Source organism: Melospiza melodia, chromosome 12 (assembly GCF_035770615.1).
Source record: "Melospiza melodia melodia isolate bMelMel2 chromosome 12, bMelMel2.pri, whole genome shotgun sequence".
Lineage (NCBI taxonomy): Eukaryota > Metazoa > Chordata > Aves > Passeriformes > Passerellidae > Melospiza > Melospiza melodia.
Window position 1 is genome coordinate 21,561,973 of NC_086205.1, and position 16,785 is coordinate 21,578,757.

The 16,785-nt window shown below is 41.2% G+C and overlaps 1 protein-coding gene across 10 annotated transcripts in view; it reads left to right on the forward strand.

Annotated features, from left to right (window-relative positions):
- The first annotated feature begins 1,975 nt into the window (after window positions 1-1,975).
- The window catches only part of PEX5L (peroxisomal biogenesis factor 5 like), a 102,635-nt gene continuing 87,825 nt past the window's right edge, over window positions 1,976-16,785 (forward strand). For 3 of the 10 annotated variants that reach the window (XM_063167246.1, XM_063167243.1, XM_063167249.1), the window contains exon 1: window positions 3,165-3,250. In XM_063167246.1, the coding sequence (XP_063023316.1) occupies window positions 3,230-3,250 (21 nt within the window). In that variant the 5' untranslated portion in view covers window positions 3,165-3,229. Of the gene's footprint in view, window positions 2,247-2,437; window positions 2,464-3,153; window positions 3,251-16,785 lie in introns of those variants that run through there. The other 7 variants (XM_063167244.1, XM_063167248.1, XM_063167247.1 and 4 more) reach the window with 6 other exon arrangements.

Consider the following 16,785-nt stretch of genomic DNA (forward strand, 5'->3'; position numbering starts at 1 on the left):
TTCAAAGCATTTTAAAGCAAATGAACCTTGTGCGATTACCTCTGCCCTGCAACAAAACAGATTTTCACATTCACAAACAGAGCAGAGTCAGAGAAGATTATGGATCCTGGCACTCACCTGTATCTAAGCTGCAAAGAACTTGCCTTTATATGCATGGTACAGAATTACACATTAATGCTTTCTGTGGCACCCAGCACTGCATTTTTTAGTTGCAGTATAACTGAGCAAGAAGGATCATACATTGATTGCAGGTTAGGACTAGATGGCGAGAGAAACAATCTCACTGAAGCCTCTTCTTGTGAAGAGCGAGAGCAGAGGCAGAGCTCACACCTGTGGGAGCAGAGCCCTTGTGAGAGTGTGCCTTGGGCTGAACCACATTTGAGGACCAGCTCTGAAGCAGGAGGAGCCCCTGGCAGCCCCTGTGTCCCTCCACTGCTCTCCCTCCATCTCTGCTCTGCACCCACTGCTGCTCTGCCCTGCCAGCTTCCTCCCTGGCCACTGCCAAGGGATTTAGCCCTGCTGAGGAAAAAGGCAAAAGCTGGATCTGTCTGGCTTTACTGGATCACTCAAATCCTGCCAAAATGTGACATCAACATGCCATTGCATCAACAAAATTGTGCAACAAATTGTGCTTCAGATGCATTAGGAAAAATGCCTGTAACACACTACACTATTAATTTCAAGCATTTGGATCCTGACAAATTCTACCAATGTTTGTCCTGCGCTCACAAATAACATAGCATGAATAACCATTGCTAAATTAACAACTCTTCTACTATAAGTGTGATTTTTATACCCTGTAGAAAAAATTTAAGTTACAATGCATATACTTAGACTTAGAGAAAGGAAATATTGCTACACATTGGCATTGACAAATTTCCCCCAGTTCTCCCCCTGAGAAAAACACAAGAGCCTCAGACTTAAAACAACAATAACAATAAAAAAACAGTAAGGAAAAGATATTTTCAAGTGCCTTAGAAACATTTAGCTACTATAGAAAACCTGCACACTGACACAGGAATGGACACTCTGGATCTACTCTAGTCAGAGTGAAAAATCGCACCTTCAAGATTACTAAAAGCTTAAGAGTCTAATAAATCTCAACAAACAGCAAAGACATCGGGGCTCCAAGTTTAAATAGGACTTGGTTGTTTTCACCTGGATCTAAACCTATAAATTGAGCACAAAAGCAGCCAGATATTTACATCTGGAAAATCTGTTCTCCATATCATGTCTTTTAAGTGAAACCATGGTAATTCAAATCTGATACTTTCACCTAAGTGCAGTCACCCTTTGTGAAATTTTACAGTAATATATGTCTAACATGTATGGACAATCCCAAAGATGTATTTTAAGCTCATCAGCTCCTAATTGAGGTTTTCAAAGCAGCTTAAGGGATTTAGACAAAAAATATATTCATTTCTTCTTTCCTTTTGTCACCAATACATGGCTAAACTCCTCGGCTGCTCTGAAAATCTCAGTGAGCTGGATACGTATTCACTGGATGTAAGAGAACTGTCACTTTTGCTATTTATCTAAAAGATAAAACTCTTAAGCCTAAGTGAAAAAAATAATTGGATAGATTTTGCTTATGCCATCGCTGAAGACTTTACGAACTCATGTTCTGCAAAACCCCATTTTTTTAGCTGAATGGAAACACTTCAAAAAGGCTTTTTTAGTCAGCTGAAATGAGAGCTGTGATGATACAAATGTGCTGCTTTCAGGAATAAGAAATCTATTTTGCATTGCTCTAGTACAGGAGCATGCTTAAAGTTGGATTGCTCTGGTCTATCAAAAGCATCATAAAGTTTAGTGTAGTTTAATAGTGAAACTTGAGAGCTCAGAGCCAAGAAATTACACAATCTAGCAAATTCCAGGCGCTAGAGGTTTTCTGTGCTACTGAATATAGACACACTGGGTAGGACAGAAATTTACGATGAAATTGAAGCAGCTGCTCCTTTTAGCAGATGGGGAGTTTCAGGTTTGAGGCGGCAAAGTAGAGAAAAAAGCTGGATCCAAGATGATGCAGGTGTCTCCTTCAGGATTTAGCCAGGCCTGTTGTGCCAGTTTACAAGGTCAGAATTTTGCACGCACGGGCCGGTGCCAGATTTTTGCCTATATAACAGCGTCTTTGGCAAGCGTTGAAAAACGCTACTAAGCGCTACTACCAAGGCAGAACAAGAGTCTCCTGACATTTTCTGGGAATCACAAGAGATCACGTTCGCTCTCCATACGCAGAGCACAAGGTAGGGCCCGGTCCTTTCGCCGAAACCCGGTTAATCGCGGCCGGGAGCGCGGCGCCGCCGCTCCCGCTCCGCTCCGGGATGCGCCCGCGCCGGAGCCGCTCCCTGCGCGCCCCCTCCGCTTCCAGCCGGGGAGCGAAACTCGCGACCCGGTGCCACAGCCGGGTTTTGCCGGGTCCTGCCTCCGGGACGCTCCGATTTTTGCTGTGATGCTTAGCAGGTTTTTTGTGTTTTGTTTTTTTTTTTTTTTCCGCTTTGTTTTGTATTTTTTTCTTTTAATGACTGCAGCGGGAGCCGCCAGCCCTGGCGGGGCGGTGGGGCCGGGGCTCCGCGGCTGCAGCGGGACCCGCCCGGCGGCCGCGGGGCTCCGCGCGTTCCCTGGATGCTGCGCGCTCCCCCTGCGGAGGGAGAGAGGGAGGGAAGAAGGGAGGAGAGAAGGAAGGAGGAGGAGGGAAGGGGGGCGGGAAGGAGGCCGGGGCTGCCGGCGGGAGGGAGGCGGGGGAGGGCGGCCGGGGCCGGGGCCGCCAGGCCGGGGCGGCTGCAGCGGGACGAGGCGCGGCGCGGGCGGGCGGGCGAGGCCCGGCAGCAGCGGCGGCCCCGCTCCGCCCCGCGGCTCTCCCCGCCCGGCCGCCCGCAGCCCTGCCCGGGTCCGCCCGCCTGCCCAGCGCCCCCGAGCAGTGCCCTGGGCAGCGCCGGCACCGCCTCACGGGGGGAAACAGGCAGCGAGGCGAGAGGAGGGCGCCGAACAGCTCTGGCTTACTGAAACCAGTACACGAGCTGCCAGGACAAATTTTGCTATTTAGCCAAAAATAGCTCGTTCAGGCTTAGGCTTTTTTTATTTTTTTCCTTTTTGCTTTTTTCCCCCCCCCTTTTTTTTTTTTTTTTTTTTTTTTTTTTCCCTTTCTTGTAGTGGAGCGGCCGGAGCAGTGCCCCCCGCGCAGCGCGGAGCCGACTGCCGGCCTGAGGGCAGCCGGGGGCCGGGCAGCATGTACCAGGGACACATGCAGGTAAGCGGCCGCGCACCGGCGGCTCCGGGCGGGCTCCGGGGAACGCGGCTCCGGGAAGTTTCGGTGGGCTGAGCGGAGGGGAGATGCCACCCTGGCACGGTGCAACAAGTGACCTGGTGCGGTGTGACCGTAGCGCTCAGGGCCGGAGGGAGCGGCGTGCCCGGGGCTGGCGCTGCTCGGCGGGGGTGGATGGCAAAGGGGTTCTGTCAACTTTGTAACTAGGTGAAGTTCTCTGTGTGTTTTTCCGTGTGCGATGCCTGCTTGTTCAAACAGATTCAAGGGAGTATTCCAGGGCAAACATTGTTATGGCATGCTTTAAGTGACACATGTCTCCTGCCATCCTCTTGATGCATCTCTTCCTGTATGTCAAGTGAAGGGCAAACAATAAGGGAAAAGACAGAGCACTTGCTTTGCAAAATCTGCAAAGGTTTCACAACACACTCAAACTGTCGATTTGCTCAGTGTGTTGTGTTTAAAGGAGATGGATTTCTAGTCCTCTCTCCCCACACGGGATGAGGATTAATTTTGCTAAGCTACGGAATGACTTTGTAGAATGAATTCAAACACATGGCAAAGAGACTTCAAGATTTTAGGCAGAAATCTTGTCTGATGATCCTACTGATCTGTTGCCTTGGCAGAATACACCCCTCCCTGATAAAAACATTCCACTGCCTTGGACCTGATGGCTTTAACCTTGACTCCCGCTCTTCCTTGGAAAGCCAGGTCTGTTTTGAAGGAGGAACTATCAAAGTGGAGTAAAGGTTTTCATTGATCTCCCAGATTCATCCCTTTGCTTTGACCCAATCTGGCTTGGTGTTCACTGCCAGGAGCAATCAAATGCTTTTATCAGGCACCAGCCTTGTGTGTGGCGTTAGCAGCGAGGCTGTTCAGAGGGGAGCTGCAGCCTCGGGAGGTGCGAGCTGACCACTTGTGTTGGGTTTGCACAGCATTTAAACCCCGGCTGAGCGGCCTTGGGGACAGCAGGAGTGCCAGAGCCCGGGCTGGGCACAGTCCAGAGGAGTTCAGGCAGGACTCTGACCCAGCACTGCCTTCCAGAGCTGAATGACACCGGTTACTCTCTCGTGTTTGTGTTATCTGGTCGCAGCAGTGATTAATAATGTGACATAACACTGCTTGTAACAGGAGAGCAAACAGGTTTTAACAGGAGATGTAATCAATGCATGTTTACCGTTTATTTCTGATAATAAGGTTAAAACACAAAACCAGTCCTATAAACAGTGCTGCTGAATGGGACGTTGCCAAATAGGTATTTACATCCTTAAGAAAGCAGATGTTCTTTGCTGTGAGTGACATCTTGCAAGATTTCAGTAAACATACAGCACTTTGTAAAAGGGAATCCAATGGAATCTTGAGGTGTCTCACAGCACTGTAAATTTTGTGAGTCATTAAAAGATTGAAGTCAAACTTGCAATGGGAAATAAGGTCAAAACATGCAAATATGTTGTGACTGATGTACACTTTAATTTTTTCTTTCAAAATACTTTTATTTTTTACCTCAATTAAATAAATTATACATATATATAAAGAAATTAAATAAATTATAACCAAATTCTCTTAAAAGGCATGCTGAAGTAAAAATTCTATTCCTGTTGAATACACTTAGAATTTTTAAAAACAAAAGCCCACCTCGGTTCATCGTCCAAACTTTTGAATACATTTTTGTCCTAACAGGAAGCATTAATGAGCTTCAGATAACATCTACAAAGCTTAAAGCCTTAGGAGAGATTTTCATGTTTAGTATATCCTTAATTAGGTCCTTTAAGTGAGTCAGGCAAAGACAATAAAAAGCTAATTTCTTTGCAATGAGATGATCTACTGTAATGTTGATTAAACCATGTTAGAAAATAAGCTAAGTTACCATACAAATACATGTAAAAAAAAAAGAAAAATGTCAGCACATTTTAAGCATTATAGGTTCTTTCTTCCTATCCAAGACTTCTTCTAAGACTTTTACTAATTTAAGAAGAGCTATTTGCTATTACCTAAAATAAGGTGAACCATAAACCCATCCCAGTTTGGGTGGATCAAGTCAGACACATAGGTCAGCACCCTGGACTCCTAAGCAAAAATGATCTGATTTTTAAAGCACTGAGCCCTTAATAGAACTTACAGTTCTTGAAGAGAAGGTGTTTAGCTGGGTAAACTGCACTGGGTACATCCAAATGCAAAATGATGGGCCAATATCCAACACCTGATCCTGAACGCCTTAGAGCAATCGCTCTTCTGAAATTATTGGGGTTAAATGTAGGATCTGATTTAGAATTCCAGTAGTCATTCCCTTTTTGCTATTCTGTTCTCAGATATAAAAGTAAAATCTGCAGAATTAATTCCGTAGTCCCCTTATTTTAAAAGAAGCTTGCAGAGCCCCTGTTTCACTAATAACCTGCTGTAACTCAGCTAATTCTTGGAATATTTCTAAAAGGGGAGAACCTTAACAACCGTAACAAGGTAATAAGCATAATTACAGAGATTGGGGTTTTACCTCTCTTGGAGAGGCATCAATCATTATCAGCTTCAGTGGGGAATTTCTGACTAAGCTCAGTAAGTTGTGCAAGTGTAGATGAAATATACTTTGCATTTAAGCTCTGCTGAAGTCCATCACCGAAAGTACTTAACCACATCAGGCCATAATGTGTGTATCTCTTCTTAATTTTTTGTTTACAGTACAGATTAGGTTTGTTGTTTAGTTGTTTGTTTTTTTTTTCCCAAAAGCCGGAAAATCACTTTGTTTATTCCAAAGACCTAGGTTTAGATTTTTTTCTTACTGGTTTCTAAGTGAAGCCTCACAACACAGGAATACTAAAGAGGTCCTAAGCTGAAATTCCAAGGGCAATTTAAAACATCTAACAGGAAGGTATGTCCTGCCTTCACATTTCCAAGTGCCTTTCTGTAGGATTTGCTTTTGCCATCACCTGTGCAGCACATCCATGAGCAGCACTGGGATGCAGGGAAGTGCAGCGCCACGGGAGCTCTTTCAAAGCTGTCTCACCATCCTCATGAGATTAAGCCTTTGATTTCTCCATGTTTGCTGGCTGGGTTTGCACAGTGACCTCAGGGACTGCCCTGGGTCCCGAGGCAGCAGCTGCCCCTCCTGAGCCCGGGGGGCGAGGCTTCTGCATGAGAGAGAGAACTTCAGATGAGATGCACGGGTTGTTTGCCCACCAATGTACAACCTCAGTTATGTAAGGAGTCCTGTTTAATTCAGTAGATGTAGGCTCTGACAGGATGGAACCTGATGGATACAGGAGCACACCACCCTGGGATTCAGAGATAAGGCAGAAGAGCCGAGTCTAAATGCTAAACTGTACAGGTGAAAGGGAGTATTTGTCTCTCAGGATTGTGTGTGCAATCCTGTGTGTGTGGTTTTCCATCTTCAACAGAGGGAAGCAGAACATAAGCTGAGTTCAACCCCCAATCACTGCTCTCAAATTGCTGTCATTTTAACTACCAATTATAAGAGGTTTTAAAGTCTTTACAGTATATTATAGATCTGGTGCCAGTCCTCCTGTTGACTTCTATGAAAGTACTATAAATGAACAGGGGGCAAATTTCAGTCACAGAATGGGATTTGCACAGCATTTGGCTTCCTATGAAATTCAAAATAAATGCTTTCAAAACTGTTTGCCCTGATGCTGTATTTAGTCAGCCTTCCCCAGCACAAATGCTTGAACAGAAGAAGTGCTTTGCCAAATGTTGGCATGGGGTTTTATATATGGCAGTGTTATGTTTTGAGATGGCTTAATTTAGACAAAGCAGAAATCTTGACCACACAGGGGTATCAGAATTCCTCTGGCACTTTTTTGCAGGAGCAGCCTTGTTAGTCAAGATGCCTTGGCCAGGTTCCAGATCAGATAGTTTGTCTCCTAAACTTTTTATTGCATAGGCAATCAGCTTCATGCCCTTAATTCTTGTTTTGTGATATTTAACATTGTGCCATTGGCATTTCCTATTTACATGAAATGATCCCTATTAATCATTCCCATCTAATTTCAATTTGTCTAACACACACCTGTATGTTTTTAGAGGGTCTATGGAAAATAAGTATGTGTACATGAAAATTCTTGCAAGTTGGAACCTCAAGGGCTTCACATTTTTAGTGGGCATGAAAAGTATTGCTAAATATTTTATAAAAGGCATTTTTGCACTGATTTCTCAACATTTAAGACACAGCTAAGTCACTGAGGAAAGGAAAGCAGAACAATCTCAATATGAACTGCAGATGCAAAGCCCATTTTGGTTTACTTGGAAACTTATTACAAATATTTCAACAATGTTGGTGACACTGCTACCTAAAATAAATAAACCCCAAGCTATTAAACAGTTGTGAATAAAAAGAAATAAGTAATGTGCATTTTTACATTTATAAAATGGCCCACAAAGAATATGCACAGTGTAAAATTCAATTCAATGCTAAGTTGAATCTTTGCTCAGCTGTTAATACCAACATAAACTTAATAAGTTCAAGCTACAAAATTTTAAAAATCTGGGCACATGGCTGGAATCTTAACTGATCTCTAGTGGTGTCTATGAATCATAACTGCTATCCTACATAAAATTACATTATGATAAGCTGATAATATTTTATTATCACAGCTCTTTTCTAAAAGTACTCACAGCACTAGGGAAGTCTTTATGGTGGTATGTTTTCCATTTTGCCTTGATATTTTCCAGTATTTCAGTAGCAGCCCTACCAAGTTTTGAACAGCAGATTATGAACTGCTTGTAAATTGAAAAAAGGTAAAACTAATGAGCTCACTTTCATAGAATGAAGTTAATTCAAAGAAAGTAGATGATAAATTGCATTTGGCAAAGGCACAGACTGAGACTGTAAAAATTGTGAGCATTTGCAATGCTGGTAGAGGAAGCGTTGCTTGAAGCTGTTGAGTAGTTTTATAAGAGCATAGTAGAAAATCTTGCAAAGGCTCAGAAATTCTTGGCTCATGCTGTATTTTTACTGGATGTAAATTAGGAAGAACTTTTACTAACTAACTAAGGATCCACCCCTCTATTCTGGAATTAAATTCATTCAGAAAATAGAAAAACAACAGCCCCTACATAGTCCCTGTCTTATATTAATATAAATGTTAGTCTAAACCCAGTATATAGCTTTCACCAAAGAGGCACTGTTTACTCAAGAACCATGCTGTAGTTTATCTTTTTAATCTACCATTATTGTCACAATTTAGTATGCAAAGGAGGAAGATAAAAGTTGGGATAAAGTCTATCAGCTGTATCAGGATGAATTGTTCTAATAGAACAGGCATGAAAGGAGGGAAAAAATAATTAATGCAGAAATTTAGAGTTTAAAAAATGCAGTCTCATAACTTGGCTTTAGATTATTTTGTAATTTATAACAATATTGTTTCTAAGCAAGCTTTAAAAAAGGGGGCATTGATGTACAAACCAGGTCCATTTAAAATCTTCTGTCCAGCTTGATTTGCTACTCTTTTTGCAAATGTTGAAAATGAAAAAGGTAAAAGCATTGAAATAGTGCTTAGAATTAATCTACCCAGCATACAAAGTACGTACTAATTGTTCGTATCACAGAATCTAATTTTGCACAGTCTGCCTCAGAAACAGGTGATGCAAAACTGAGAGAAACAATTCTCTAGCAAATTAGAGTAATGGCATGTAAACTAGGAGGTGACTTTCTGTAGCTATGGATTTTCATCTTTGTCCAGTAATATTTCTAATAAAATGCCTAAGGATCATAAAGACCAAATTCAGCAAATTTTTTCTGCCAGGTTAGAATTATTATAAACAGTCTAACATTTCATTGCTCTGCTCTCAGGCTTTTGAAGTTCTGAGTCATTGGTACATTAGTTTTACTTCCAGTGGTTTATTTGCATATAAATAAAGTAAATTCTAAAATATCAAGTAAGTGAAACTCATTATACGCAATGGAAAAAAAAAATCTATGTCTCATCAGTTTACCCATGCCCAAAAATACAAATCACAGCTCAAAGTTTAATGCTAGCCCCTGAATGGATTTTCCCAAAGTTTGCACAATTAATCATGTATCAGCATTGCTGCAGCTCCTCTCAAAAAAAAAACATTTTGTGCCAAACTTCTTTAGGTTGGCATAGTGGATGTAAGCATTAAGTTTTCTTCCTCTGCTTCTCCATTGCCTATCACGACACTCAGATTTGCCACTGCTGCTCCTCTCACTGTCCCGTTTGCTGATTTTCTCCTCCTTGCTGCAGTTTGAAGGCTTTCATGAGATGTTTTTCACCCTGCCACGTTTGTGGTGTTTTCCCTGCTGCTGCCCAGGGCAGGGCAGCCAGATCACCACCCCTGCAGCAGGGGCTGGGTCCCCTCTCAGCCCCACTTGGGCACAGAACAAAAGCGTTCCACAGCCAAGTTCTGCTCTCTGAGCAGTGGGTCACTCACATCACTAGAGGGAGGTGAGCTGGTGGTGGAACATTTGCCACCAGCAGAGCTCCCTCTTCACAAGCTGAGTGAGGATTAGGGAGCAATAGGGGACTCCCATGAGAAGGGAGGTAGCCAGCTTTAAAAAAAAACACCTGAATTTTATCTGTTTGCAGGGTAGACCTGTGCACGTAAACCTCACTCTTCTCACATGCTTCTCTGTTTTGGCAATCCCTAGGGGAAGAGAGCCACACTAAATAAAGTGTTTGTGAGTTTCTCTGTAAAATGTGGAACACTCTACTGCTTCACATTCACTTGTCTTAGAGCAGTCTGCTTCATTTGTGTTCATGTTCGTCTCATATAATTTCCTTTTTATACCTCTTACCACAATGTGGATGTTGAATACAAGTTACAAACACTTTTGCACAGCATTTTTTAATAAAATATGCATTTAGAACAGAGTAACATCTAGTGTACATTTAGAACAACAGCAAAAGCATGTGTGATAAGGAAAGTGCAGTACAATGAATTTAGACAAATTGCCTTCCTTGATTACATTAGGACTTTGCTGTTTTGAGGTACATAAAAGAAATTTAGATGCTCTTGTCCACATTTAAAAATGAGACCTTCAGAATCATTTTGACATGCATTTACTATCAATCATTTGGCTTTATAGACTTTAATCATTTTCAAAAGCTGAGGAAACAAACTTTAAAATTTGCCTCATCAACATTAGAGCCAGCTGTATCTTAACCTTTGTATCAGTGTATCTAATTTGAAATTAGACTGTTGTAAAAAACGCAGTAATTTGCTTCCATGTCTTTTTCATGTTAATTTCTGTCTTCCCAATGTCACCAGTCGGGTTCAAAGCTACAGTGTCAAGCAGTGAATACAGAATTTCCTGGATAGGGATAGGAAAGCTGTCACAAAATGCATTTTCAAATTCAGCATTTTCTGACTAGTAGGTGTATCAATAAAAGGTCCAGGAACTCTTACTCACTGTTAATTAAAAAATCAATTGAGGGGGAATACTTGCCCATTTAAGCTTAGCCTGAAATACAGAAATATGATTCTCAATAAGTAATGCTGAATATTAGAGTTTAACTTCACAGAATTTCCTGTGGTCAATTTTGCTAATATTAATGTAGGAATAAACAAAGACTGTAATCATAAATAGAAGCTTTTTGAGTATTTCTGAGTATTATGTAAAACTGAGTGTAAACATCACATTTTAATAGGTTAATAATCTGTCAGAACCTCTTAAAACTGAAAAAATAATATTTTAAACAAAAGAACAGATTAATATTATTTATGCTAGGTAGGAGATGGCCTTAGTCCTCAATATGGCCTTGGACACCATTGTTCTAGGAGTAATGGCAGAAATGTGACAGAAATGATTAATAAAATAAAAAATACGGCTTGACATGTGTCTCATCAAAGTGACAGGTTATTTCTGCTGTCATTCATGGAAGTTTAACAAGAAATATAATTTTCCAGTTGCAGGCTTGAGATGTAGATGACATCTTTCATCTTTTGCTATTTGTTGTCTAACACTCCTTTTAAGAACCAGGACAATTTTAAGAATAGGCTTTGAAAAAGGAATACAAGAAAGAATGTATAATAAAAGAAAGGGGGAAAATTATGATGTACAACAGAGAAAACAATGCAAAAGTATGGGAACTAGGAAATAAGTGGATGCTGGTTTTGTTCTGAACACTTGATATTATCACTCTACCCAATCCAGGTAATGCACACAACATGGGAAGTTATATACAGCTGGAAGAGATGCAGAGGATTACCTGAACCTGTGCAAACAAAAGAAATCATAATTATTAGAAGACAGGTAGATACTACATGGAAATAGTGAGAGAACAATAATCCATGTAATACTCACAAAAAAGGATTACATGCTGCTCAGGAAGGGGAGAAAAGCAAAGTTGTTGGTTGTATTAAGAACCTGGACCCAAAGAAAATGAGCAAAAAATTTTTAGAAGATTCACAACTAATATTTTCAATTTTTTATATTGTTGAGGTTATGCCTTAATACAGAGTGTGGAGAGCACACGGAGGATGAAGATAGTCCCTCATATGCAGAAGGAAAAAGTTGCCTAAAGCAAAGCTTATTTAGATTTTAGAAAAATATTAACATATATTAAAACAATCACTCGAAGTTTTTTGGTTATCTCATGAAAAAGTGGGAGGAGAAGTAAAACGTACTCAAAGTGGCATCTGCATTATGGATAACCTAATTTATGGTGCAAAACCAAAATGTTTAAGAGGGTATGAATTCTTCAGCTATTACAAATGTGTTATATTAAATTGGAGACTGGATAGAAGATATGTTATAATTTAGTTACAAATGTGAACAGAACAACATAAAGTACACCAGATTTAAGATAAGGTGAGAAAAATGGTAAGACAGCTAACAGCCCAGATACCCATATGGCGATCTGTAATCTTCAAGGTTTTAGGGAACAGATTTCAAGGAGAGCTAAACAAACCTAGACCAAAAAAAAAAAAAAAAATAAAGAATTTGTCAGGAAAACATAATGTCAGACTAACCTGACAGCATTTTCTGTTATCCTAGCTGGGTTTTAGGCAAGAGAAGTATAACTGGCATGATCTATATGATTTTTGGTAAGCATTTGTTATGGTGTTACAAAAGAAATTATTATTGAAGTTGGAGAAAGTAAAGAATAGCACTAAATCTGTAAAGAAGGCAGGAAACTTGTTCATGGGGAAATGAAAAATAGAGCGCTAAAGGAAGGACTGTCAGGCTGAGAAGAGTTTGAGAGGGAAGGATTTTGTGGATCACTGTTGGAAGTAGTTTTTTCTGATGTTTCATCCACAAACACACAAGAAGCAGGAAGATGGTGACTGCATTTGTTGATTACTCAGGTCTGGAAAACATTGACAATATTGGGAAACATTCAGTACTGCTGAGCTGCAGTCACCACACAGAGGGACCTGTCTGTACTTCAGCAATAAAAATACAATTTCATTTAACACTATCATCAATAACAGAAAGCCTACCCTAAGCCATGGACTATCATTTAGAAATTACTGAGAAGAACGACTTGCACACACATAATGACTGCAAGTTGTCGATAGAATACATCCATAAAAAAGACAGATGCAGATCTAGTTTTAGAAGAGTTTTTTTTCCAGAATAGTCAGGAAAATATCAGTGCCAGTTGACAATGCCAGCAGCAGATTTTCAGTTGAGAATCTTGTTCAGAAGAGAGGCGTGGAAACGGCTCCAAAGAAGGATGATCAAGGAGAAGGGAAAGTCTATCTTGCAAGAAGAGACCAAAAGATTTTGGCTTATTTCATTGAGCAGAATGACAGCTCAGCAGGACCATAATCACAGCATGTAAATGCATCAGGGAGATAAACACCAGATATGGAAAAAACTAAATTAGCTAAGAACAAAACTGGCACGGAAACAAATGGATATTAACCAGCTGTGAATAAATTTAGGTTGGAAATTAGAAGAAAGTTTCTGATCATTAGAGCAATCAAGACTTCCAATAGCCTTCCAACTGGAATAGTGGAAGCAAAAAAAAAAATTACTTTTAAGATGAAACACAGTCAGTTTCTGAAAGATTTGGTATGACATGCTGCCTATGAGACTAGAAGATTGAAGCTCCAAGGAAGGAACAGCACCTTCCTTGTCTTAACAGAATCACAGAATGGTTCAGGTGGATCACTACAGTGGATCATCTGGTGCTACTTCCCAGCTCAAGCAGGGTCATCCAGAGCACATGGTGCATGATTGTGTGCAGATGGTTCTGGGGTGTCTCCAGTGAGGGAGACTCCACATCCTCTCTGGGTAATCTGCTCCAATGCACAGTCACTGCAAGGAAATTTCTTTCTAATGTTCAGGTGGAACTTCTGTGCATCCATTTCTGCTCACTGCCTCTTGTTCTGTTGTTTGGCACCATCAAGAAGAGCCTGGTGCATCCTCTTGACCCCCTCCCTTTAGATATTTATACAAATGAATGAGGTCCCCTCTCCATTGCCCCTCTGAAGTTCTCTTCAGAAGCCTTTCAGAAATTGCATTCTCAAATTTCTGTGACTTCAGCAGAAACACACCCCGAGTCTGGTTCAGAAAAACCAAAATATTCAACATCAAGAAGTCAAAAGTCTTCCTGTTACAGCTGTGGAAGGTTGGACTGCATTCACAGTTTGAGTAACCTCCTGCTAGGAGACCCACACAGGCAGTGACAAATTTGTACCACTTTGCCAAGTCCAAAACATTATTTTGAGTAGAGCTGAGCTCTAAAGTTTGAATATTCTCTCTGCCAGCTTTCTTATCAAGTCTCCCACTCTGCTGAACTCATGTTTTGCTTCGTCTAAAACCTTTACAATCAGAGGAAATGTATTTCCCCCATACAGCTAAACTCAATGGCTCGTGTTGGAGACATTGAAGCCTTTCACCACCTCATATTCATGTGGGCACTGAGGGCTGGAAATCACCAGCTGTGTCAACATTGTGTAACAGGATGCTTAAATGTATTTCAATAAAGCCAAATTTTGTGTGCATGAGGATATAAACTAGAACCTGTCAGAACCAGCAGTGATATTTTCCCTGACACTGGCTGAGTCAGGACTAAGCTCTTTTTCCATACTACCACCAGCTCACTTTTCTCTCCTGAACTCCAGAAACAAATGCATTGGTTATTATTTAGAGCATGTGGTCTTAAATAAGAGAACTCTGTTTTCTGTTTTGCAGTCCTAGTCAGGAAAAACTGCTGAACTCACTTTGGACAGTTCTTTTGGAAGGGATCACAAAGCCACATCTTAGTGTCAGTGCTCCTTCCCTGTACTGAGTCAGAAAATTACTTCTGGATTGATTCAGACTCATAAAGGTATCTCAGGATCTGATTTCTGGAGTTCCTGTCCCATCTCATCTCTGTGATTTGCATCCCACAATGTATCAGGGAGACAGACGTCCCTGAACACTCCATCACAACCTGATAACATCACTGCAGCCTTGCAGCTCTTGGTCATTATCAGTTCTGTGCTCTAGTGTACTGAGCATCACTCTGCTACTCAGAATTTCAAGACTCACACCAGCAAAAGAGTTTGAAAATAGGTGAGATCACTGGATTTTGGCTAGACAAAGATATGCAAAAGCATATCACTAAATTTACTGAGTAGAGGAATAAGTTTTTTTTCCTGCCATTACACAAAAAATGAGTATTTTTTTCCAAAGTGTTTTATAGTTGTCAAAGAGAAAGCAAATTTCACTGCCTTTTTCTCAAGTAGTCACTGACAAATACCAGAAATAAAAATTCAAATAAAACTTCAAATAATTTAATTCTTTTTTTTTTTCACTTGGGACACATCCTTACCCATGTGATTTTCATTTTATTACAGTGTCAAAAAGCAGCTGTGAGAGGGGGGCCAGGCAGTTGACGCATATGGCCCCAGGTGCTGGAGCACTTCACTGGGAGGAGGAATCTGCCAAAGGCATCCTGAATATCACTGTGGTCACCAGCTGCTTTAACAGCTGGGATAAATCTCAGCCTGCCCCGTGGGCAGGGGATGTGTACATTCACTTCACCCTCTTTTCTCAAGCTGTGTTAGGAATGACAGTTTCAACAAAACCTGCTGTTAAAGACCACGGTTTTGGCTTTAAGTTGTTCTCAGTTCTGAACACAGTTGTTTGTCATTAGACTGTGTGAGCTGTAGGCTGCTGCTTGTAGAATCCCAGACCAGCTCTCCAGGGAGCATCAACAATCTCTCAAAAAAGGTAATAAGGAAAGATGTGTACTTGGAACTCAATTCCCTAGGGATTCTTGTTTAGGAGGAGAAAGGAGTCCTGAGTTCCTTCTTCCTCTTTAGGCTGCACTGCCTTTAGAGCTATTACTACTAATGATACCAAAAATTACCTGTAGTGGATCTTAGAGATGGAAAATAAAATCAAATCAAATAGATCTTGAGTGGAATAGATCACTGCAAGCTGCTGAGCTATACCCCACCCTGACATCTGCACAGTCCCTTTGAGTTCAAGGGATGATACAGATGTAATTAGAAGAGAACCTGATGGAAGATATTAATAACAAAAGCTAAATAAAATAATATCATGGATTAATATCGAGAAGCTATTTAGGAATAAAGGAATTTTTTTCACAAAATGCTAAAATAAAGAAACCATTAAATCCAATCATTTAAAGACAAACCTACATTGCTTTTTTAGGAAAAAGAGAACGAACAGAGGGCACTGCTGCCAGCTAGGTGTTTGTTAATTTTTCATGTGAATTTATTGCATATGTAAGTGATTGAATTAGTAGCACTGACAGGAACCCAGGCACGGTAAAAGCTTCCTGCTACTGACACAGCAGTGCTCAAGCTGTGCACTCCTGACCATTAGCAGCCCTGCTGTGGGAGCCTGAGCCTGGCTCAGCCCGGGCTGCAGAGCTGCCTGGAACGGGACCGAGCCCTCCGGAACCAGGGCTAGCATGAGACCACTGCACTCCTCTAGATTAATGACCTCATTTGGACTCTGATGCCAGGCTCCAGGGAAGAAGGTCCAGTGCAAGCTAATATGCTGCCAAAATACTGCAAGGTAAGTTTGGTGGGGGGGGAAAATGGTTAAGAGGATTTTGTGTTTTGTGGTAAAGAGACTGAATGTGGAAGGGAGTCAGAAACGGGCGGCTCGCAGGAGAGAGCGTAAGCTTAGTTCAGGAATCAGAATGTTTTCTCACCTTTGAGAAAAGAAAGTCATTTCCAAACACTCAGAGGCTGAGCAGCGAGATCTGGATCTTCTGTCACCAAGCAGTAGATTGCTTCAGAACAGCGAGGCTTTGAGAGCAAACTGGGGGGATATAAATTGCACATATAATAATTTAAGCATGCCGGTGTGTTGCCAAATATTACCATCTAAAAGGAATATGAGTATCATGGCTGCTGTGAAGTCCTTAGGGAGTCTCATAACCTTTTGGGAACCCTTTCCTCCTCCCCTGCAATGTATTAACCTTTTGACCACATCGGTGCTTAGAAGTACATAACGAAATGGTACATGCAGACAGATACAGTTGGGAGAGGTAGGAACAAAACATCAGGGATGCAGGATGTTGTGTGAATTCTTTATCAAAATCTCATAGCCAAGAATAGATACAGAGCTAAAAAAAAAAAAA